This window comes from Aptenodytes patagonicus, chromosome 3 (genome assembly GCF_965638725.1).
Source record: "Aptenodytes patagonicus chromosome 3, bAptPat1.pri.cur, whole genome shotgun sequence".
NCBI classification, from domain to species: Eukaryota; Metazoa; Chordata; class Aves; order Sphenisciformes; family Spheniscidae; genus Aptenodytes; species Aptenodytes patagonicus.
Genome location: NC_134951.1, coordinates 43,846,085 through 43,871,895, shown reverse-complemented (window position 1 = coordinate 43,871,895; position 25,811 = coordinate 43,846,085). Strand labels below are relative to the sequence as shown.

The following is a 25,811-nucleotide window of genomic DNA, read 5'->3' as shown; positions in this document are numbered from 1 at the left end:
AAGTTCTCAAAATATACCTCAAAATATTAGGTCCAAATACACCTTTCATAGCATTGCAGCTTTTGACATTCTCGTCAGGAATTCACAGATTTAAAAACAAGAAAAGGATACATGTACGATCTAATTGTAATCCTCATATAACACAGGCAGTAGCATTTCCTTGTACTAGTATATTACTATTCTGACATTCAAAACAGCTAACATTTACAGGGTCAAAACCACTTCAAAGAGTACATGCTTTCTGCCGTCTCATCGAACCCATCATAAAACTCTGAAGCCAATGCACGTGGAAGAGTGAGCTGGACAACAGGCTGTGACTGAGGCAATTCAGGTATAGGCATACTGACATGCCAGGATGAGAGTGCAGAATTTTACCCGCCTTTAGCCAAAACCACTCCATGTACAGCATAACCTGACTGGTCAGAAAACCCTTGGTTCACTAAAAAAGTCACCTCACTTGAACTTGCAGATTGTTCCATTTTACTAGAGACGAACATTACCGGTGCTAGACTTGCTCCTCCTTTCACAGGAGGACGAAGGCTACCTTACCTTTACAATATGAAACAAAACAGGCCAGGGACGTCTTTGCAGCCCTCAGCACTGGCACAGCTATACCCTTGGATACCCACACCAGGATGCCCACATCCAAACTGCCTACTGAGACCTGCCCCTGCTCCACACTGCTGTCTAAACTGTGTCAAGGATAGCTGCACAGTTTTGAACTGGGCTAATTATCAAAGACCACACTAATTAATTCGATAATATGGACAACTATGTTCCAGTTCGCAGATTCAAACCATGGGCCTCTTTAGTTTAACAAGAGCTGTGCAACTTCATTTCTGTTGAAGTATTTCTCTATTTATTTTATTCCCTGTATTATCTCTTGTAACTCAGATGGGTTTGCTTTTGGTGGCACAGCACATACTTTAAAACTCTGATGGGAGAGGATGTGCCAGCCACCACTGAAACTTTATCCATCTTTCATAGCAAAGCCATCTTTGCTCCTGAAACACCTCTTGATTCATTTCATAGATTCGTCTAAGGAATCCTTAAACCTGTTTCTTGGCATGCTTTCGTACTGCTGCTTCCCTTCATGAAGACAGATTGCTAAAGATTATTCTGCAGCTGGTTTTAGAGTGAGGACAATTAGAGGAAAGACTTATTGCAAATAGCTATGGGTTGCTGGATTGACACCTAAGAGAAATGCCTTTAAGCCAGTCAACTATTAAATGTGGACAGTTAGCTGGCAACAGACTATGCCTTAGAGAGAATCCCTCAAAATTCAATACCCAGCGCTCTAGGATTTCACTACTATGCACAATTCCATAAACCCTGCTCTCTGAATTTCCACTTTGGAAAATTTTCCAATACCCGTGTCCATTAAGAGTTTTTAAACTGCATCCTGTGAAAATACGTGTGTTGGATAGAAGCAGACCTATTCCTCAATAGAGAATTGGAGTAAGACTCTCAAAGGGCTGCCAGCTATATATACTCTTCCAGCGAAAAGCCTTGGATACAAAAAGGTCTTTCTCCTTTGTAATGTTCCACTCAACACTGACCCACCGTTTCTAGAAAAAAGAGGAAAGTTGTAGGTTCTAATTGTGGTTTAAAGGTTTTATGTAGTTTGTGAAATTGTCCAATTTCTGATCCAGTCATGCCCACTAAGAAATAAGCAGTATGTATTTGGAGCAGTAATTGCATCAGAGCAGCATCTGATTACTTCCATGTTTATTGGCCAGAATGTCAACATAGCTACTCATTTATACAAACTAACAGAAGTCAATTTTAATGCTGCTTCACAGCATTTGTAGTTGTCAAGCCATTAGCCAACAGTTCTAGAAAATGTTTTCATTTACCTGAGGTTTCACAAATAAGACTGTAGATTTACATACAGTACGTTTTGCATATATGTATCAAAATTCTTGTTGGAGAAATAAATTACAAACAATGGTACAAAACCACTCCAAGCCAACCTTTGTTCAACAAGAACATACGTGTGTGAATTTTAGTTTTATTTTTTGCATTACTCTTACAGTAAGCAAACTATTTAGTTTATACAAAATAAACCTGGAGTTTTATATAGTTAAAAAAATCATCTTTGGCTAAACAAAGCTCTCTCTATTTTTATACATATATTTATATATATACACACATCAGATATTTTACATGACCATGTAGGAACCTGTACACATACTTACAATAGACAGAACATTAAAAAAAAGTTTCGTAATTTACAAAAAAGGAATCCAAGTCAGACCCAAAACAGTCAAACCCCGCCCCCCCATCACCTGTACAGATAAGAAAGTAAATAAACACAGACAAGGAATAAACAACTTTGTAATAAAATACTGCCTGCTTTTTCAAGACAGAGAGGAAGCACTTAAGTGGAGAGAAGCTACTTCCCTCAGTGCCTTCAGTACTGTGCACGTTTTGATCACTAAGGATATGGTTAAAAGAATACTCTTAGTAGAGTCTGATTTCTCCACAAACATGAACGCTACTCTGCAAACTGACTATTCTGAGAACAGATTCAGTTAGATTTAAATCTCCAACAATTGTCACAAATGTTTGTTAAGAATAAGCATGGGTAGGTATACCAATCCCCCACTGAAATCACTAGGCGCTGCTGGCGTAGCGTGGAAGATGACACTTGATCATCAAAAGCAAACGCTGTAGAAGCAAGCACGTAAGATGGAAGACTGCCAGAACTGACATCATCGCCTACTCAAGTCATTCCTTGTAACAGTTTCCAGAGCACTGCCTAAAACGAGGACGATCCACTGTTTGGCAGCATGACAATCCGTTCCACAGGTCATGTTTACAATACTCCATAGGTGCCAGTGGCACCATCACTGACAAATTATCTGATGGTTTATTAGAATGAGATGTCTGTCCCATTAGTTGGGGAGGGAACAAAAAACCATTATGCTGAAACTGAAGAAGCGGTCATTGGATTCTGAAAAAAAGCCAGTTTAATCCAAGTTGAAAGGCAATGCACTTAGGTGGGGCTCTTAAATGAAGTCTAACTAAACTCAGCAGATGTTCTGACTGAATAAAGACTACAGCAATTCCAATCCTCAATAAAGAATAAAACCTCAAACATCAATGAATTCATAATACAAAAACCTGTGCAACTTCCAAGAATGCTTCTTAGGGGGAAGAAAAAAAAACCCAAAACCCAACTTCTTAGAAATTTGGGATAAATCAGCAATATATATGAGATGTGTGTGTGTATACATGTATACACACACACACACACTTTTAGCATGTACTAGTAAAACTGGAAGTAGTTATAAGAGTTCTTTAAAATAGAACATAATGAATTTCTAATGTACTAAACAACTTGTAAAGATAGATACAATTGCTGTCAAAACATGCCAAGTTGACTAGCTTTTGAAACTGCTTTTTTTTTTACAGAAAAGTTTTTCTCCCTGTTAGTAAGTATAAAGTCATATTTTATAAAACTGTAAAGGTCTGTTTCTAAATTAATTTTAAAAAGAAAAATCACTTGTCAATTTTTATTTTTTTTTTTTAACAAAACAGAATGTTCGTTATGTTGAAGACCTAACTTAAGTACCTTTTCCAGATGTAATTTGGAGCAGAAAAACATATTAGCCTTTTCCAAAGGAAAAAAAAAAAATTAAAAAAATTCCAATACATTTTTCATGGGAAAAAAAAAAACCCAACTATTCAAAATTTACTACTAAGTCTTTTTAAATATCATCAGAACTGCAAAACGTTTTTAACTGCAAGACAGTTCTTTGTAAATGAACACTCATTGCAGCATTTCACAATATAAAATAAAGTGAAAAACCGGTCACTGCATTAATGACTGGCTTCACTCTCTCACAGAGGTTGGAACTCATTTTATTTGACTTCAAAAATCGGAAAGTTAGGGGTCTAGACTAGACAATTGGCTTCGATTTTCTCCATTGTCAATGACGACAGATGGGCACCCTCAAAGAGAAATTCATTCATCTCTGTTGAACACTGGAGTCATTAAGAAATGGCTTAGATAATGTGCTTGAAGTTGAAGACAAACCCTACACTCAGTGCCAGATTCTCTCCTTGAAACCCACTATGAGCAACTGACAAAGAAGCAAGAACCACCTATTCCTTACCATCAGAATCCGATTACTAGATAAGCAGGTTTTGGAATTACTGCTATCATTGCCCTACCTTATTTTAAAAGAAAAAAGGCCTAACTTCTTAAAATATGTTTCAAGGTAACCAAGATGACGTACCTGTCATTTTCCAGGGTTATCTACCAACTGGATTCCAAAGCACTTTTACTTCTTAAAATCATAGTTCAACATCACCATATGCAGTACTTCCGACAAGTTAAGCAAGAGCCACCATTTTCACTTGACTGCACGCCCTTGTCTTTGCTTATAGAACGCATGTAACCAGCAGGAGATGTCACCCCCTTGAAATGATACTGCTCCATTTGTATGTGCACATTCTTTCCTAGCCAGTTTGTTTGTAAAGTTCCCTCTGTGTTATTCTGATAAAGCACTTCAGAGGAAACATGGACAGGGAAGTAAATAGTTAACAGTGCATCAGAGTTACCAAACTCGGTGTTCTGGCTTGGATACCTCCCACTAATCCCACCATATGAATGCAGTGGTTGTAGCCCATCGTTGCTGGTAACAGCTAAACCCTGTAACCGTGAAGCAACTTGGTGGCAAGTTTACTTGCACTTGGATTTCTTGAACAGCTTCATTAACTGCTTGAATCTTTCTGAAACCTAATGGAGGACAAAAAAAGACACATCATTAAGGCCGCAGATTTCCACACCTACCAAGACAGACTGATCTGACAGCATAAAGTTTTTTTAAAAAGACCACTATTTTGTTTTTCATTTGCTTCCAGTAAATTTTAGAGGGATAATTTTAGGAGCACCGTTAACAGGTTAATTGGATGTAGGAAGTCTTCCTATACCTTTGACAAGTGAAATAGCCTCCAGGTTAATCACAGAGAGCTAGAGCCAACTACTGGTTTAACGCAGGTTTCCTTACAACAAGGAGGAAAAAAATGAAGGCTTCAGGTCAATTAGACTTGAATTTTGCCAGGTATAACTGTGAGCAAGATTCAAATGTAAGGACAAAAGCTTATTTTGTACTCCACAAAAAGCACACTTTATTGGTTATTTTCTACCCTCTTGTACAACTGTTGCTTCAGGTATTTATGGCTCATCATGGAGTAATCTGCCTACTAGCGATTTCACAAAACTGGTCTGTAGATGAGAGTCAAACATCTTTTTGTTGATCATAGCTACAGCTTACATAGTGACCTCATTCAATTGTAAGTTAGTATTTCTTATCGCTATACGCATATTGCTATAGCATATCTACCATCCACCAAACAGCTAACTGGGAAGAGTGGCATAAATGCACAGATAACTCTGTTTTATCCAACCATCCACCCCAACAGCTTCTAAACCCCGCAAAGACTCTGTAACCATACAACACAACATCCTAAAAGCCAAATCCCAAGCACGCAGGATTTTCTAACTTATTCAAATGGGTGTTTCTCCCTTTTTAGATTGGCAGGATAGAGATCAAGATAGCAATTCAAGACAAGTACAAAGTTATATGCAAACCTCTGAAAATGTTCTACATCAACTTGACCTCTGTCTTTTGAAGTTTCTTAATTAAAAAGTGAAAGAAAAAAGGAAAAACATTTTCATGAAAAATGTCCTTTCTGCAAAATCCTGGTATTTTTTTTCCAGCTCTAATTTTAATCCTTTTCTGATCTATTAAATGTGTGCAAAGGCTTTGGGCCTCTCCAAATTACCTTTCTTTATCTAAGTGCTGATCCAACAAGGGAAACAATCCTGTTGTCCCTGGCTTATGATTGGACACAGCAGTTTCAAGGTACCAATCAAACAGGTACTGAAGAATCCCTGGACCATAATGTCCCTATAATGTATATTTTTAAAAAGTAACAACTGGGAGAATCTAAGGTTCTTTTTTCAAGAACTTCCCAACAAAAGACATGAGGAAAAAACAACTCCAAATTAGCAGAAAATCTCCAAAGGTTTTTGTTCAACTGCAATCATAAATGTAGCAACATGATTGTTATCAAATGTAAGAATGATAACACCTACCTGATTTGGGCTTTTGTTCAGCCTAGTGGCTAAGGAAACAAAGGTTTTGCTTGATGGTCCTTTTCTCTGACATTCCAGTAGAATTTCTCGATCATCATTTCTATAGCAAAAATGTGTTTTTAAACTATTAATACATATGTATGTGTACATGCACACAAACAAAAAAATACATACAGGCATATATAAAATTCTGAGTATTTCCACACTACGGAACAGGAGTTCAAACAGCAGCAATGAACTTACAGAGGATCCTCCCCTCTACCAGCACAGAGTAACAGAGTCAGTACAAACAAGCGGTAGCGGAGATTATGCTACCCTATCAGGAAGGGCAGGATTATTACAATAGAGTTAGCCCAAACCCAAAGTCACCAAAAAGAGTTTTAAGCTTCTAAAGCAGACATTTAAACTTGAATTGAAAAGAACTCATAAATTCAACAGCAGCCAGTAGTTCTAGGCAGACTTGCCTCAGTTTGCACAGCTAGGCAGCGGCTTTCACCTAAGGCCTGCTGACGTTCAAAGATTAAACAAAGAGGTGTCTGACTTCTGTAAGCGGCCTAATAGACTCGGAGCACATCTACTGTTCACATGAGCATGAAGGACCAGGAGTCTATTCTTGAGCATATCACCGATTTGCTGTTTGTCTCATTAATTAATTTAGGTATATGTAAAATGTATATAGATACAGTCATTATACAGTAGCTACTATGTATCTTTGGTTGAAACATGCCATATTCCAATAAATTATATTTAATTTCCTCCATTTCAAAGAAAAATGTAATGACGAGTTATTTAAATAAACTACTTTTTTTTTAGGCATAGGTCAAAGATGCACAAAGACTGACACAGAAAACCTAGTCATATTCATAAGGAAAACTCTAATAATCTCTTCCTATCTCACTGGTTTGCATGTTAAAAATCGTATTAGCTTTCGCAGTCTTTTTTCCATGAAGAAGGTAATTTTCTTTTAAAATGCAACCTAGAAACTTACTTTAAATCTGAACTATAGTTCAGAACTATATAGTTCAGAAAAGTCTGTCCTGAAAATTTTAGGACCCCTTTTATAAAGCGTTGATTGTATCAAGTTGTAGCAAGAACAGCAAAACCTGCTAACTATAGTTTCTTAAGGATAAGAATACACCACAATAACTTTGCACGTATCTTTGACACATACAGTTGCCTCATTTGTCACTCACATCCTACTAATGGACTGGAATATATGGGCTGAATGGTTGACTAGCACATTTCTGCAGATGGAGCAGCATAGACCCCAAAACAGAAAACTGTTTGCTCTCATGCCTTCTCTCAGCAGGGGAAATCTTCAGCTGCTCTCCTTTACTCAGTCACCAATACTGTTCCTACACCAGGCCTTGTAGGAACATCAAAGACTTCCATCCCCTACCAAGCCTGGCTGGAAATTTTGGACAGGAAAGGAAACGGCAGGGGAAACAAAAATTACAGACAGTACAATATAGTAGGTCTTGTTACCTTAGCGTATAAGCTTTACAAACAAAAGCAAAAAGTACTCTTGTTTTGGGGGATCTGGGTAAGTGATGGAATTAGTTATGACGTATGGAAATCACCTTCTTTAAGGCAAATCTGATTTAACCTACTGAAGAAATGACTAAAAATTGTTCTCTTCCAAAGGCTGCTAATAGGATTACATGAAATCAGTTCTTCTCTTAAATTTGTTTTACCCTGGACAACTGTTAGAGAAGAAGGATAAAATAGACTTTGGCACCTTTCAGTGGTACTCCAAGAGAAGGCATCAGTCTCGTAAAGCCGTCCTGCATAGATAGAAGGAGGCTCCCACTCCACTATTTACAGAAGGATGTAAAGCTACCGAGTAACTTCAGCCATCAGCTAAATATCCTTTTCTTCCCACTTTTCAGTATATCACATAGTTTAAAAAAAAACACTAAAACAATCAAACAGATCAAATCAGAAATTACCTTGTCCAGGAAACTACTACTTCTCCCTTCTTTTTAATGATGTTTTTGGCATACAGACTAGGTGACGAGGCAGACGAAGCCAAAGGAGAAGAGTCTTTGTTCTGCTGCAACTCATTCGTCTTACTGGAACATCGTTTGGGTGCTGAATTTACCTCTTCAGGTTTCACATCACTTGTATCACCCCCTTCACCCACCGATTCAGTTTCTTTTCGTTGCCTTTTTGAGTTGGAATTCTCTCTGACAGCCTCCTTTTTCCTTTTTTTACTAGTTTTATCACCTATACTTATCTGGCATCCTACATCAGTATTCGAAGTGGGTTTTGTTTCAAGATTACATTCACCTGCTACAGTCTCATTGGAAAGCTCTTCTGTTAAGTCTATAAATGCATCAGAGCACTCTTCCAGTTCTTCCTTTTTATCACTGTTTTCCGAGTTAGCTGTAGAATTTTCCTGAGTCCTGTTATCTGCAGTGGATTCCACTGCAAGACATGAAGTTTCACTAACAATATCATCTGTTAAGTCTATGTATGACTCTACACTGCATCCAGCAGGAAAAGAAGCTTGAGATCTAACACCCATTTCATTTACGTTTTCAGATACTTTCAATTTGTGTGTCTGAGATTGCTCAGAGCCTTCATCTGGGCTTTCAGTGTCATGGCTCTCTGTGTTTGAAGATTTTCTACAGGGTCCAGGCAACGCAGTAGTTTCTTCCTTTCCAATACTATTATGCGACTCCTTTAGAGGCTGAGGTAAGGCAGGATTTTGTTCTTGTTCAGTGCTGACGTGAGGCAACTGATCCGTCTTAACCAGATCTGGTTTGACAGTTTCCTGCACAGTGGCTGCTGTGGCACTCTGACTGTCCTTTTCTTTTTCCCCACTTCTCATTTCTTCTTTTTCATTCTTGGTTGAGGATGCCCGTGCTTCCTTCACTGAAGCCATCTGATCAAATGCTGGTGAGGTAGATGGCACCGCACGCCTAATCTTTACAATAAAATGATCATTGGATTTCTCCATGATTACTGCTTGCATTGGTAGGCTGGGGCGACACTGAAAACCGGGAACAACAGGCCGACTTGTCCATGATGAAGAACAACTTGATTTACTGCTTGAGTTATCAGATTCTAAAGCCAAATGAATGTCTTGCTCAGTGGCATCCTCCTCTTCAAGAAGTGCATCTTCACTGTAATGTGCGCTGAGAACACCCTCGGGAGTTGAGCTAGAATTATTCTCAGGTTTTAGGAAGCTGAGGTGAGCATCTGATTTCAAAGGCGATGGAATAGTTAAGGAAACAGCCAAATCTTCAAGGAGGATAGAAGAAACTAATGATTTATTCTTTTGTAAACTGCATTCATCTTCTTTGCATGAAGCTGCATTTGTAGGAACTTCAAACATACAGCTTTCATCTAGTACGTCTGGATCAACAGACGTCTGAAGCCTAGATGTTAAAGAGGGAGCTCTTACAGGTGAAACAATAGGCCAGTTAATATCCTCTACTGGTCGAGATTCCAAACAAGCCTCCTTTGGAGCAATCTCTTGCACTAGTCCGGCCGTATTACCTCTGCATTTATGACTGTCTAAAAACTGTTTTTCTGGTGTCCTGAATTCCCACTCATGTCTATCAATATTGCCACCATTTTTTTCCAAGAGATCAGAACCTTGCAATAAGCTTTTGAAAATTTCACCCATTTGAGCATCACTTACAAGATTAAATGTAAGACTGGACGCTTGTTGTTCTGTGAGAAGCTCATAACTAAGATCAGACTTGTTAGCATCTCTGGATAGCTGGAATCCTTCCTTTTCATATTTTACACCCTTCAATGGAGTGAGAGTGCCTTGCAAATTATTCTCTTTAGAGAGGTGCACTTTGGTTTGGGAATTCCTCGTGTTATCAATGGAGTTAAGACATTTTGTAAAGGCAGTTTTTGGTGCATCTGTTTTATTTTTCTCATGGTGACACTTAGGTCGTTGATAATCCACAATTTGCTTTGAAAGGATATATTCTTCAGACTTCTGAGATCTGGCTTTCAGGGACTTTTTTCTAGATCTTTGCACATCATTTTTATGACTGATTTTGTGTTTTTGTTTTCCTGCTCTTTCGAACTTCCCTTCCTCACTCTCATTTCTCACATTTAGCACATCACATAGTTTTATTATAATTCTCCTTATCTTTTCAAATAAGTAATCAAGCTGTTCATCTACAAATTTCCATAACTGTTTTTTCATATCTGATACCTGTTGTTCAAAAAGACGGTCCACTATGGCATTCTTTTTAACTTGTTTAAGTTTGGACTCTATAATATCACAGATGTTCAATTTTAATGTCTCACCTAGTGTAGACATCTTGGAAAAGTTCAAATATTTTATTAATGATGTAAAATTTATGATACCAGATTCTATAATTCTGTGAAAATGCTGAACTGGAAAGTGCACCTTGAACTTCATATAATTTTTCCTCATCTGCTTTCGTATAGCTCTTAGCATCTGCATGATTTCTTGTACATTTGAAGGTTCAACAATAACATGAACTATTTTTTCAAGACAAGCAATGCTCACGGTTTTATTTTTCTTCATATCCTTTGAAGATCTGAAAGTCTGATTTTTATGCCTCTCTCTGTTCTTCTTTGTACTTACTTTCACAGAAACAAGTTTTCCTTTATCTTCATTGCAACATACAGTTTTGCTCTTTTGATTCTGCGGACTGCTGGTCAAATTTTGTGTCTCAGGAGAAGCTTTTGATCTTGATTTTTTTGTCTTTTCAGAGCATCTTTCTGGTTTAGATTTTTCTTCATCTTCATCACTACTTATGATTTCTCCTTCTTCTATTTCATCTGAAGAGATACTCAGCCGGGACTCCATCTCTAAGTGTTCATCAGACATGCTAACTGGCTTTTGATTTTCTTTGTTTACCTCCTTTGACAAATTCTTTGAGGGACAGACGACAACTGCACTTTCAGGAACCAGATCTATAAAAAGAAAACAGTTTGCTAATCACCATGAAAAATGTAATTATAAACAGACTTTTTCAGAAAAACCTGGAAGATTCTCTTCTGTAAAGTGACCATTCAGAACTGTTTGTTTGAAACTGCCAATGACAACTCAGGAAGTTGGAGCTATAACAAGTTTGGGTGGTTTGCTTCAGCAGCTACTAGTTTAATGGGATTTTTCTGAGCTCCAAAGGGCAAATAAGACTTCAACATTTCACCAAAAACGTGACCTATGTCACAAATATATCCACTGAAAACAGAAAAATCTAGCAGTTACCGTCGGTTTTGAACTTCTTTCCATTCACTTTAACAAGTTTTCTGAACACTGTACAAGCTGAATTTTAACTTCAGCATCGTTATCGACTAACCTTTACAAACAATAGCTGGTTTTCTTCTAGCAGTTTCACAATGAAAAAAAAATAAGCAGTACAAATGACCTATTAATGTTTGCATTCAACTATCTTTTCCAGGGCTGATAAAAAGGTTCTACTTAAATCAAGTCTTTCAATAAACTAACTTACTAATCAAAAAGAGTACTAGGCACTGTACACATGATTATTTCCTGTTTCAGTTTTTGATGCATTTAAAACTACCAGCACTGTAACTAAGCACCACAACATAAAAAGCTTTTTTTCCTCAGAAATTTTGGAGAAAGCCTCCAGTTCAGGTTCCTGAATGACAGGTATAGGGACTGAGATATGTGAGAGGAAAGGCTAAAGTTCTGCCAAATGTAGTATGCCTTACTCTGTCTTACAAGTAAGTTTATTAAATATTTTCTATTTTTGAGATATCATTAGATATGTATTTAATCATTCTTTAAAATTCAAACCAAATGTTATTTTGTTAAGAAAAATAAGCAATTACAGCAATAAGCAGCTACACAAAGCAGTATGTTACAAAAGATGAAAAGGCAAGCTCATTTCCATTGTACAAAAATTCCACTGAAGTGTGTATGTATTGATTAACGAGCTTTGCAGGTAATTTTAGGCTTGCTGGGCACTCTAGTTAATAAAACACTCTTAAGTTCACTTGCACATAGATTAGACTGCTTAATGACCTCTAACAAACACTTAATGTCATAAAAGAACAAATCTAAATTGCTCTCCGTAAAAAATGAACTTGCGATTAACAGTTTAAAGCAACATTTGAAAATGCTTATACAGATTCTACAGGAGCAAAAACCTATTCCATCACTGCCTCCCTTTTAGTTTTACAAGGATCAATACCTTCTCAAACTAATCACTTCAATATTTTGACAAACCAAAGTATAAAATGAAAGTGGCCAAATTATAGTATTAACATGTGTACCCCTGTGCTGCAGAACAGTAGAAAGGTGAGTACCGAATTTCAAGGCCAAGAGAAATCATAGCCTTCTGTCAATTTAACAGGTTCAGAACATCATTAGTCAGATCACAAGGACAACTAGGCATCTAACTTCAGACCTGAAAATCACTGCTTTGTTATTTAGTAGCAAGTTCTGGACAGGATGGATTCCTCTAATAAGTAACTCAGGGAAACACTACAAAATCAGAAAAATACTTTTATTTGATGTTCATCTACTTTGATCCCAAAGCTCTTGCGTCCCCCAGATATTTCAGCGACTATAAACTGTTGTAAGACTGAAATATACACTGCTAAAGGGATTCACACTTAAGAGAGTAGCTGTCTCAAGCACAAGAGACAGAATTCCAGAGCAAACCACACTAAGATTTGCAAAAACACATAAGGATTATGCTCCAAAACATAAGAACAAGGATTTAAATGCCACTCTACCATTCCTCTTCTAGTAGGAAAATTAAACTTCCAAGAGAAATTTTTGTTAGTTGCAGCAGGACATTACAGGAAGAGTTAAATTCACACAAGTAAAAGATTTAAACTTTGGGTCACCTATTTTCTCTTCCTGTGAGTGCTGTCACGGTATTTTATCTCCCCGACATCTTATTTAGGAGTTAGCTCTTACTTCATTAATGATAAATTTTATCTCCCCGACATCTTATTTAGGAGTTACCTCCTACTTCATTAATGATAAATCCCAATGTTGTATTTGTTCCAATTTTTTCCCCACCGACTGACTCACAATTATAAAATATATCTAAAAATTCACACTGAATTCAATTCAGATGGAGAGCACAGCCTTCTCTTAGCTGACATTCCTAGAAATTAAGTCTCAGGTACTCTCTCCAGCTTTCTCACAAATAAATAATTGAAAGAATATGATCCTAAATAAATTTTGCCTCTACAATTTCAGAGAAAAACCTAATGAGATCTACTCAGAACTAACCACAATTAAGAAACCTATATGCATTTTTCTTTAGAAGTTTGTAGATAACTCTTATTTCAACCACTCATCTGTCAGCAGTGACAAACTCCAATTTTTATAGCACTAACGTTCAATCGGCTACAATCTTGACTGCACTGTTAAGCAGTTCCCCCATAAACAAAAAAGACCACTATAGCTTACATAGCTAAAGAAGAAACAATTTATATTTTTGAGAAAGCAGTTAAAGTCATTTCTGCTTTCCACGAATGAATCTTCTAAGCCTTTATGTAGAAAAGAAATTAGAATACACATATACAAATACCTTTGTTATAACTCTTCACAAGACCTTTGCAGGGACTTTCCATCTTAAGTGCTTTAGCCAAAGGGCGCATTGGACTGTTCAGTGGGCTGATTGCCTTTGGAATGTACCTCAAGTGATTGAGATCAATGCTCAGTATTGAGCTGTCATCATCGACAGGAACTGGGTTAGTTTCTCTCTCTTTAATTTTAGGATACATCTCACCACTAAGAGAAGATGCTGCAGTACTGATTTCAGTTAGATCCGGCTCCAGATCACAAGCATTCTGGTCAACTAATGGTTCGTCCTTATCACTTGACATAGTTCTGTCAGGTGACTGAGATGTACTCATATTAATTTCACAGATACCCTTTTCCTCAATGGGACACTCAACATTTTCTGCAGCCAAGTGATCATCGTCCTTCACTACTTCCATTAAAGAGTCTGGTTTTATTTTGCTAATATCATCTGCGACATCACAGGACTCCAGGTCACCAGAACTTTTGGCTTCCAAGTCATCTAAGACAAGGTTTTGAGAGCCACGTTGGTCTGCTGAGCTTTCTATGTCAGCAGCTAGACATATTTTATCTTCGTCTTTCTTCTCTGCTGCTGACTCTGAAAGGGCTCCCATACTTTCGCTGGCAGGTTCGGATTGTGCCACTTCTGCTGCTGGTACATTATCATCCTGCATCACACCCACTGTCACAGATAAGTTTTCACACTCTGCCACACTCCTTGCCACCTCCAGGGGCAAAGGTTCAGGGTGATTCAGATCCATCACTGCCACTGCTGTTGCTGAGGCTTCCGATTCAACCAGATCACAAGCCTCTGCTGCCGCTGACAACGTTTCAGCCTGCATCTCGTCAGGAACCAGTACCTCTGCTGCTCCTGGCAAGGCTTGGGGCTGTACCTGACCCACTTCTGCTTCTGGTAAGGTTTCTGAGCTCAGTTCATCAGTTGCCACTGCTGGCAATGCTTCAGACTGTGCTGGATCTGCTGCTGCTACTTTCAAGGCTTCATTTTCAGAATTGACAGGAATAGGTAGTGCTGGTTCCACATCGCTTTGAGCCACACTGTCCAGAACTTGTAACGTTGAGTTAGCTTGCTCTGCGGGACCACAGTTAACAGGGTGGGCAGAATCTAACAGTTCTGCCTGCAGCGTGAGCTCTGTACTTCCCTCATCAGTGACCTTTTGGGAAGGTGTTTTAAGTCCATCTGTTGGAGAGAGACATTGCTTCTTAGCAGGAGAAAGAGTTAAATTTAGCTTTTCCATAAAGCTAAGTTTTAAGTCTTTGCTTTTTGTCCCAGTGTGATCATCTTTAGTTCTGGGGATTTTATGGTCTTTTAAGCTATCTGCTACTCTGTATGTTTCTTCTAGCTTATAGGACTTGTTTCTCTCACTTTTTGTAATATCTGTACCTTTCTTGGATTCTTTTCCAGATTGGTGAGGAATCTCTTTTGCAACTTTTCTTTCATTTCTGAAATGTCTATTTTCATCCTGATTCTCTCTTTCTCTTTTCCTTTTTTCTTCAGTTCTGTGTCTTTCTGATTTGGAATGTGCTGTTTCCCATTCATATCTACTACTATTTTCCTTCAAGCGCGCGTATTTATGCTCTCTGCTGTTGGAATTAGAAGGTGAAGTCCTTCCTTCTCGAGAAGTATGATCATTTGTTCCCCTGTCTCTCTTGCAGTCAATGTCTCTTCCTTTTCTAGACTCTTCCACACGACATTTACGTGATTCATGAAGACTCTTTGAATGTTCATTCTTTGAGTGTGGACTACTCCCTCTACCAGACCTCCTTGGTTGCTCTTGTAGCTTTTCATTTGGTTTATTTTTTTGGCCAGTGTTTTTTTCATCTTTATCATGTGTTTTAATGTCTTTTTTTAATAAATTTTGTGATCTATCATCAGCATACAATTCACCTCTTGTTTGAAATCTGTCTTTACTGGTAGTTTGTTTCTCCCAGGAAGAAACACCCCTTTCTACCCTTCTTTCTACACTTGGACTGCATTTGAGTTTTACACTCTGACTTTTTTGTTGCAACTCATTTTTACTAGCCTTCTCTGAAAGGGTTTTCAGCTTTTGCGGAGGTTCTGAGTTCCCCTCTTCACTATCACCAGTATTACAGTTACCATTGTTTCCGGTGCTCTGATGCATTTCTCTTTTGTATTTGTTGATGTTTCCCCTACTATACTGTTCATTACTTTTCATTTCTTTTCTTTCCTTTCTGTTATCCTTGTTGGAACTATGGTCATAGTTCGGTAGACATGTATGAGTACCATCATTGCAGAGCTCTTCGGGAGGGTATCTCAGTAAATATGGAGTGTTTCTTTTTTCGGAGCTAGACTTCCCATTGTCCGTATTATGAGATGAGTAACTGTGGTATGTATCTTTTGAACAGTCATTTTTCATTCTATGCTCCATCTTTATACTGTCACTTAAATCAGAAGGTCTGAATTTGGAATCTTTTGTTTTACACATCTCAGAGCACCTTCCATTAGTTGATCCTGGAAGGTATGTTCTGGTGAAGCTACTTCGATGATTGGGAAATTCTGATAGCCTGTTTATAAAAAGAAAAAAAGTTATGTTAGTGTTGAAATTTATTTAAACATAACTAAAGCTGAATTGCGATGAATCCATATCTCTCTAAAAATTTTTCATACTTTCCTTCAGCTTCAAGTTGAAAAAATGTGGGATAAAAATAGAAGTTAAATAATTTCCATTAGCACACATTAAAAGAATATAATTTGTATACGTATTTTCCAAATGAACTTAATCTAAAGAAAAAGCAAGATCTGTGGAAAAATACTGTACTGGGTCTAATTAACAATTTCAGTAATTCAAATTAGTATTTCATTGTCCAGCAACAAAGAGAGCCTTCCCTTAGGAGAAAAAAAAAAAAAAGTTGTTCTTTACAGCATTAGCAATTTAAAAAAATAATAATAAAAAGAGCAATTCAATAGTTCACTATTTGATAAACAGGCAACCAAAAGAATAGGTATAATGTGACTGTGCTTACTCTATGCAATAAGCAAATAAGCTACCACATTTGGAACTTGCTGCAAGCTACAGAAAACAAGTAGTAAATTACAATAATCAAGCCTTATCAAGGCCATATGCTATTGCTGCAAGGTTATCATAATAAAAAGAAAAAAATTAAGTTAAAAAGGGCACATGTAGCCTGTATGGCCTGAAATCTTACTCATTACTGATAGAATGAGTAAAAAAGTTACCTCACCAGAAAAAAACCCAAACCAAAACAAACCAACAAAAAACCCCACTCTTCTGTCATATTCAACCAAACATGCCATTGCCTGTAACCATGTCATTTTAATGACAACCTTCTTAAATACTCTCCACTATCTCAGAAGAATGATTGTGTCTAACCGATGCACAAGTAAACAGAAGTAAAAGTCATACCAACAAATGATGGCAGCAAACCACCAAATGTATGGCTCCTTTTTAGAGGGTCAAGGATGAAGGGGCTGCTACACACAGACATTTGGTTTTGGCCTGAAATTCTATGTTGATTCAGTGTCCAGCTGTAAGGAATCAGTTCAAGTGTAAAGTAATTCTGTATTTATGTCCAATACAAAATGGGGTTGGTTTTGCTTTGTAAAACTGAACATTTCCTATGGGCCAATACAGTAAATTTAAATATGTAATGATCAGCTTACACAACTGGCTGTACTCCAGAAATGTGACCTTGTGATGTGAACTGAACGTTGAACTAAAACAATGCTGCAGCTGTTGTAATACAAAATCCTTTCCTGTATTTCTGTTTAATTTTAACTATACTGACAAGTTTTCGCTGTGCTTTAGGCTGGCTATTAAATCTGCACATGTGTGTGATGAATGTAATTGTATCCAAGTGGGAGTTTTGGGGTTTTTAGTTTGTTTTGATTTTTTTTTTCCTGAGATAAGCACTAACAATTTCCCTCAAAGATATTATCTTTGAAGCAGTCTTTACAGATAGGTAGATTGCTTAAGACGAGATAATTTATTATAGGCCATGCAGCAGACAAGGCATGCTTCTAAGACCTCAAAGTGCCACTTTCCCCACAATTTTCCATGGTGGATGCCTCCAAAATACCTAGATCAAATACCTTGTTCATAAATTTTCATCACCATCAGAAGGTATTGCAATGGAGTTTGTAAACTCTTTAATGAGGGCGAGTATTCAAAACAAGAAAATATTTTTCAATTTTATTTAAAACCCAGACTACTACACTCAAAGGTGTGAAAATCACAGCTATCGTGTCAAAGCCAATCAACTGAAAGAGTTACACATGTTAAAACCTCTTGACCTCCATCAGATCATATCTGGTAATTTTCAGTATTTAGGAAAAAAAAAAAATCACATAGTTAATATGCATATAGCCTCTAGCACAGCAACGTCAAATGAACCTTCTTCTTTATGACACTTTTTGGTGCAAGAAAATATCAAATGGTCAAACTGAAACACAAACAAACTAATGATGTGGCTGATGTCACACAAGTGACAAGCAGGTGACCTTGTGATAAGCTAGGGGTCCTGAATCTTGGACCCCTGCTCTGGCTTCAAGCGGTTCAGAAACCTTAAACTCGGCTACTCTCCCATGCACACTTTAATATTTTCAACCCCTTGCAGTAAGATTAGTAGTGCACAGAAATTACCAAGAATTCTCTAGCTGCTATCCCCCACCATTGGAAACAGGGCTTTCGTATCTTGCCATGAAAACATTATATAGTCTCTTTACTTATTTTCATCTGTTGTCTGCAAAGTTCCATGGAATTCATGTCTGAGACCATAAAATAGACTAGTTCTGAAGCTGAACCGTGTAAGATAGTATCTGCTTTGAAACATGCAAGATGGTTAGATAACCCATCAGGAATGGGTGATTAAACAAAACAAATGAAAAAAGAATTCAGGCAAATGGTCACCCTTTGGATTCCTCGTTTTCTTAATTAGAAACCAAAGACCTCATCAAGCAAAGAAGATACATACCTATTTCCTCTGATTGTACCAGTACTAAACCACACAAACAATTATTTACTAAGTAATGATTTTCTTCATTAGTTTTACTTAATACACACACAAAAGTTTCTTACAAGTATATAAACATGATCAGACAAAAAGCATGTTTTCAGTTCCACTATCTAGTTGTACCTTTGATGGAGATTACTGATTTCTTCATCCTTACGGTTAATTTCCACTCTTGCTGTTTTGATAAGTGCTGAAATATTCTTTTTGAGAGCTTGGTTTTCATTCTGTAGAATGACATTCTATTTTAAATATATACAAAAAAGAGAGCAGGGCGGCGGGGAGAGAGAGGGAAAAAAAAGAGAATTAGCTTGGGTATCCAAACACGTAATGAAAAACAGTGCAAGACAACCATTAGAAAAAGTCCCATCATATGCAAACTGACAGTAGAACATACAGAAACCGTTTTGGAGAAGTCAGAATTATTGAGATCCAAAGGAACTTTTTAAAAAAAATAAAAAAATCACTCATGTTTATGCTCCTGTTTGTGTTCCTGATAATTATCAAAGATGTTTTAAACATACAATTTATTAAAACTGAATATGCCATAAACCAAGTAACCATAGAGCTAAAAAATTATCATCTGCCCCTTTGCTTCATTCTTTTTCTCAATTTATTGCTTTCCTGGTCACTGTGTCAAATGAGAGATGTAACTTTTAAGCACTTTCAGAGAAACAGGGTAATTGTGTTTCTTTCAAGGTATCAAAACTTTGGGTGCTGTATCATTCTAACATTTCTAGATGTGATGTTCTAGAACCCTATCTGTCAATCCTGGAGATAGCCCCTTCTCTTAATAATTGTCCTCAGCAAAGCCTGCTCAGTAAGGCAGACAAGTTTTGCAGAAAACAATACAGAAGTGTCACAGGGCGGAAGCTGCTTACCGTTTCAAAGCATAGAACCTTTGGGACTTATTTGTAATACACAGTAGAGCATGTCGCAGAATTGCCCAAGATAAACAAACTATATAGAATGGCACAGCATGGGGATACTAGCTCAAGCTGAGAAGCGGTTCAGCCTTATCAAAATGGCACTATGCTCAAAGCAACGCAGACATCCTCTTCCAGTTCTTAATGACAGCTCAGATACCTTTGCAACACTCTCCCTAGTGCGATAAAGACCTATTTTTTAAAAAACGAGAGGACTGGATACCTTTCTGATAACTATTCAATTAGAAAATAAGCATGTCAAATAAGGAGATAGAAGACAGCTTTTAAGCAACTAAAGTATTACTGCACGCAACATCATGAAACAAGTGAATTTACCTACTGATTCTGTCAGTAGGCTATCCTAGCAACTATCCTAGGCAGAACAAGCTCCTAGCACCTACAGAGGTGCTTTACAAACCATCCACGTGATGGATTAATTCTGGAAAGCATATGAAATTAACTCTCTCTCAAAGCAATATTCAGCTTGCTTTACACAAATCTTGACAATGTTGCCCTTTGAACTACAGTACCTGTGCCTGTATTTCCTTAAATTTCTTCATCAACTCTTTAATTTGCTGCTGACATTTTCCATATTCTGCCTGCAACTGTCAAAGAGAGAATTCACAGCACAGAAGTGGACTTAATTACACAGAAAAGTTACTCCACCAGATTTATAGTTAGTTAACACAGTAATGTATATTACAAAGCTGTTTTTTTACAAAAGTAACATATTAAAGCCATATTAAAACAAAAAGCTTCAATATTGTCCAACAGGTATACAAGTCTCTAAAACATCACAAACACTTAGATAAGAGGAAATCTACGTGCGCTTGCCCAACAGTAATAGGCTAGAGAGTAACAGGAAGCCATATTATTGTGAAATTAAAGACACAATTATCGAGGAGCAGGAGTTCTCAGAGCCCTACAGATGGGTACTTGTTTGTTAGATTTTATATAATACAAAATAGTTAAGGAAAAACACAACAAAAAGTTACTACAAACAAACCTGGACTGCAAAAATAGACTGCAAAGGACATGCTCCTGTTGAGATCACAAAATTAAATAAAATACATCTGGCACGAGCCCTTCTTTAGAAATAGATGGTGACAGAACTTTCACAGAAGAATGGACAACTTCCCTATTGCCATACTTAACAGTCAACTGCTTTCAAACTTTCAAAGTGACATTTTCATCACTTAGTAGACTCCTGGAGGTTTTGCTCCTGCTTCTTCTATAGTGCATTATATCTGTGGATGTCTGTCCCTTTTACTTCAAAGCTCAAGTTAGTTAAGATATGTCTTACGGATCAGGACAGTTGATGCTACATGAGTAAGTGTTCTGCTGATTTGCTAGAAGCAGTTATCTATTGCATGATTGTCTTCAGTCTCAAGGACAAAATTTAATGACACATAAGATTAATCCATGACCTATCTGCTTTAGTCTGGTAAAATTTGTTGGGAGAAATGTCATGACTAGCTTTGTATCAGATGCCTGAACAGATATTTAACTAGAAGGAAATTACGGTACATTTTCCCATAATGTAGCTGATACATGAACAGCATGCAAAGGACGTTAAATGAGAACAGACCATGTCACAGAGTGAGAGATTCACTTATTCTGATAAACTTGTTGACATAAGTTTATTAGCACTCTCTTGTTTTTATTTATTTAAAAAGTTTCCCTATTTTTCCAATAATGTGAGCATACCGACAACATTTTTTGCACTTTACACAAGAAAATTTGGAACAAAAAACCTCCAAAACACCAAAATTATTTTTGTCACATTAATACACACCTCGTTGTAGGATGCTTCTTTTGCAGTCCCTTCTTCAATTAATATCTCATCAAATAAATTTAAGCTGTTTCCAGCTGGTGTAGAATTTGGAGCGGAATTGTCTGTAGAAAGAAAATCAATTACATAAAGAAAAAGGTATTTTTCTAGCCAGGTTGCATTGTGTCACTGAGGAAAACACATGACCTTATCTGGAGAAATTCCTATCCTGAATTTCAACATTTATGTTAGTTTTATTGGAAATACTTGATCCAATTTACATTGACATAAAAGGTAACGATGAAAATTGAAGTTCAACTGAACACATTGTGTTAGAAAAATTAAGAGATATACAGGACACCTAACAACAAAGATGGGTGCATTTTATGACTGTCTAATAAGTTTTTTTACGTCAAAGGAGAGCTAACTCACAGTAAATCTACCTAATTTACAAAGCAGGAAGGGCTATACCTTAGCAGTGATCTGAAGTTCTGCAATTCCAGAGCCAATAAATAGCAGAAAGCTAGAATAAATATGTGCATCCTACAATTCATTCAGCTTTTGGCCAGACTTCACCTTGGAAACATTTGCAGTTGAAAAAAAAATTACTGAGAAAAAGAATGCTCAGATGCCAATGACGTACACATTCACAAACACCGATCAGTTGATCAGAATCAAATGGAGTTACTGCAGAGTTGGTATGAGGTTGAATACCATGATTCTTGTGTTGAATAAATGTTCTCTGCTGCTTTATATTCCCTCATAAATGTGAAATCCCTAGCTTTAGTTCCAAAGAAATGAAAGAAAAAAAACCCAAACAAATCAAAAACCAACCCAACACCCAAACACCCCAATTATTTAGATAATGGTGCTTTTTCCTCAAATCAACCTGTGTGCTCTGTTCACCAAATACGCATTACTGACAGGACCTGACTTATGACACCTCTGAAATACAGATTCATTTGCAGACAAATAAATGAAGTTAGCTATCAAAGCTGCGCTTCAATCCTTTGGACAATACCATAATGCAAAGAGTATTATTAACACAATGCAAGATGACATGCAAATAACATCTTATCTGTACAGAGCAAAAATCTCACCAATCATCTTTTCAGATTTTTAAAAAAAAATCCCTCAGAACTAGACTACATAAAATGTTTGCATTGCGTTAAGTTATTCCTCCTTGCATCTTTTACGTTTACTAAACAATGCATCTCAGTTTGTGAAATACAGACTTAGCGAATACTCTTATATGCTGTAACAAACACAAAATGGAAAGCAAGAAAAAGATGTATAGATGCTTTATGTCTGTAGGATATAGTACAGTCCTTCCATAAAAATTCAATGGCCTTACAGTAGTAAGATCAGTAGAGAAACACTTGTTCAAATACTAGAAACAGCATTTCATTAAACGGTACACTAAGACTCCTAAAAAAGAACACTTACTGGGTCCATTTCTTTCTTACCTTCAAAGTTAAAAGAGGAAATCAATTTACATTAGCATGTGAAATTACCGAGAAAGTACCAAAAGGTTAAAAGGATCTACTGAATGTACTGTATCACACAGAAAGTACGTTTTAGAGCTCTCACTGGGGATTTAGTCATCAGTGACTATTGGTTCTGGTCCTAAAGCTATTTAAAAACCACAAAACAAAGGTGCTTTTTCCAAGGTAAAATGTCCTATATCAAGATGCAGATAGAATAGCTATGGTTTCTCTGCGTCCCTTTATATGCCCAAGTCTCTTAAAATAGCCACACTCACAGGAAAACTATCCTATAATCATTCAACCAATAGATTTAAGAATTCTCTGCTGTATTTATACAGAGTGTAACATATATGTCTTGAATTTAAACAAGTAGCTCACCAAAGCATATGTTACACCAGCTAAATGTAAACTTAAAGCTAACTGTTGTTTTACTTGAAACCAGCCTAAGAAGCCCAGAGACCCTATAATGCTCCAAGCCAAGCAGCGGGATACAATCAACCTACCAGGAACTGTCAAACCATTGTCCAAGCCATCATAAATATCCACTGAGCTCTCATCACCTTCCTTGAAGGGGGAAGCTTCAGCTAAAGCAAAAAAAAAAAAAAAAAAAAGGGCCAAAGTAAACATTCAGTAAACTCCAACCTCTAACTTTCCCATAAAATCAGTGTAGCTGTCATCCTAGACCAGTAGAGAGTAGTAAAAGTAGTAGAGCACAGACTTGTAAGAGACAGGGGAATTTTACCCAGCAAGCTACTGCTACTGTGGAGAAAAGATCTTTAGTCACCAGGGAGCAAAGACAGTCTTGTGAGATCAATTCCTAAATACTACGAGAACTGTGCATGAAGCAAATTATATGGCTTTAAGTACAAATAAAATTTAAAATTATAAACTAAGTCAACTTGATCTGAATTTGAAACTGTTTTCTAGAATACACTGAATACAAAAGTTATACAACTTGGAAACAAAAGCAAAAGAATTACGATGATTAAACCACCATGGTTAAAAGAAACATTTCTCGCTAGACAGAAAGTATTGTAACAGTCTGTATCATAATTCAAAGAATTTGCTTTAGTATTGCCACCTATTCACACACTAACTGGTTCTGTAAAAGTATTTTAATCTCAATCTCCTCAGTCTCTCTTCATGTCTTTTTCCAATGCCTCTTATTACCCTCATCTCCTCTAGGTGAATCTCTCCAGCTCTGCAACAAATATTATTGCTATAAAGAAAAATATCGATATCCGCAGTCTTTCTGAGGCTGGGAATCTCACAAATATACGTCAGATCAATCAACTGTGGAGCTGGAAATAATGTTAGAGTACGCCGATTGCTGGTACTACACCAGATGATAGCGCATTTGCTCTTACAAATAGCAGACAAAGGAAGAATCCACCTAACCGTCCAAATACACGCTTCATTAAGATACAGCGAAGGTTAAATTATACACCGTAAAACACGGGAAGAGACCAGTTCCAGGCATCCCCTCAAAACATACTAGAAATCCGAAGTACACAGTTATGGTTTAAAATCCAAACTTACTAATGGGATATGGCTTACAATGATACTGTACCACAGCCATTTAATTACAGTTGAAGCTCATCAGTGTTTGTCCCAATTTAAGTTGTTTCCATTTTGTTTTCTAAGTTATTTTTGGAGCTATTTATCTTCATAAGACCACTTGTGTTACTTCACTGCAAAACGAAAGTAATGTATAACACATCTTACCACCGTAGCGGATATCAAACAGTCCCAGTCCATCCTCATCTGTTGCCATGATACAAACTCCCTACGGCTTCCCCATCTATGAGTAAAACATCAGAGGAAAGACAACAGATTAACCGACAATTTCAGAACACTGTAAAACAGAAGCGTCTTGCACCTGAGCTACCTGTGGCCCTTGCTCTTCAACAAAATCCAACACTAGAATGAGAAAACCCTCACATCAAGATAACAAACGTAGAGCTCTATCGAGAAAAGTAAGAAATTATCTGTCCTGTAAATAAGCATTCTGAAGAAGATCTTCAGCTGTAACTTTTATTCGTACATATAAAATAAAGATCCTATAAAGAAATTTTGGTACGAAAACAAGCACTGCATTCTATGAACAGGTTACCTGAATGTGTATCTTAACCAGTTAAAATAATCTGATCTGATAACTCTGATTTCTTCTCTGCTGACCATTTAAGAGCAAGTTTCCCCTGTCTGACCCCACCAGCCAAACCAATAATGCCAGGTAGCAGGCAAGAAACCTTTTGCCTGCCACGGCATACAGCGATGCTCGCCCACAGGATGCACAGCATCCGCCACAACAGCTATTGCAGAATGACTTTACAAACACACACGCTTGTGGCACTGACACACAAGCACCTCTGAAGCCAGAGCAGCAGCCTGCAACACCAAGGCACCCGCCGCGTGGAAAAGAAGAGCACAGGAAAAAGCTCGGGCGTCGCGGCAAGCAGAGGCACGGACTAGTGCCGAGCAGCAGCCTGCCAGTGCAGCGGCAGCGGCCCTTGCCCACTCCCCAGGCCTCACCCTCCCTGCACGGGCGGGAAGGGGCTCCCGCCCGCCCCAATTCCTGCCACGGCGGAAGCGCCCGGGACCTCTCGGGCATCGGGGCGGGAGAGCAGCCGATGGCGGCCCGAGAGCGGCACCCCAGCTGCCGCCGCACGGGTGGCACCCCGCGCCCCGCAACCGCCGGCGGGGAGCGGGGCGGGCAGGCTGCGCCCGGGGGGAGGGGCCGGCAGGGCGCCGGGGGAGCCCGGGGTGGGCGAGGCCGGGCCGAACCGGGCGGCGGGATCCGCGCAGGGGCGGTGGGGGAGGGGAGCGACACCCGCGCGGGGCGAGACGGCGGCGCCGAGCCCCCCCGCCGGGCCGACGGAGGAGGGGAAGGAACCGAAGGGGAGGGAGGAGGACGGCCCCGCTCGGCAGGCCGACACGGCCCCCGGCCTTCACCCACCGGTCAGCCGCCGCGCCGCGGCCCGCCGCCCCCGGCCCGCGACACCCC

General features: G+C 38.2%; 1 protein-coding gene across 1 annotated transcript; it reads right to left on the bottom strand.

The window, feature by feature from the left end:
* Positions 1 to 1,716: 1,716 nt before the first annotated feature.
* Positions 1,717 to 25,811, bottom strand: CASP8AP2 (caspase 8 associated protein 2). Its single transcript, XM_076333231.1, has 10 exons — positions 25,764 to 25,811; positions 24,533 to 24,608; positions 23,311 to 23,391; positions 21,345 to 21,445; positions 20,080 to 20,154; positions 18,750 to 18,865; positions 13,624 to 16,160; positions 8,059 to 11,020; positions 6,110 to 6,209; positions 1,717 to 4,747 (listed from the first exon to the last, which is right to left on the bottom strand). The coding sequence occupies exons 2-10, from the start codon at positions 24,579 to 24,581 to the stop codon at positions 4,691 to 4,693; spliced, it is 6,078 nt and encodes a 2,025-aa protein (XP_076189346.1). The 5' UTR covers positions 24,582 to 24,608; positions 25,764 to 25,811; the 3' UTR covers positions 1,717 to 4,690.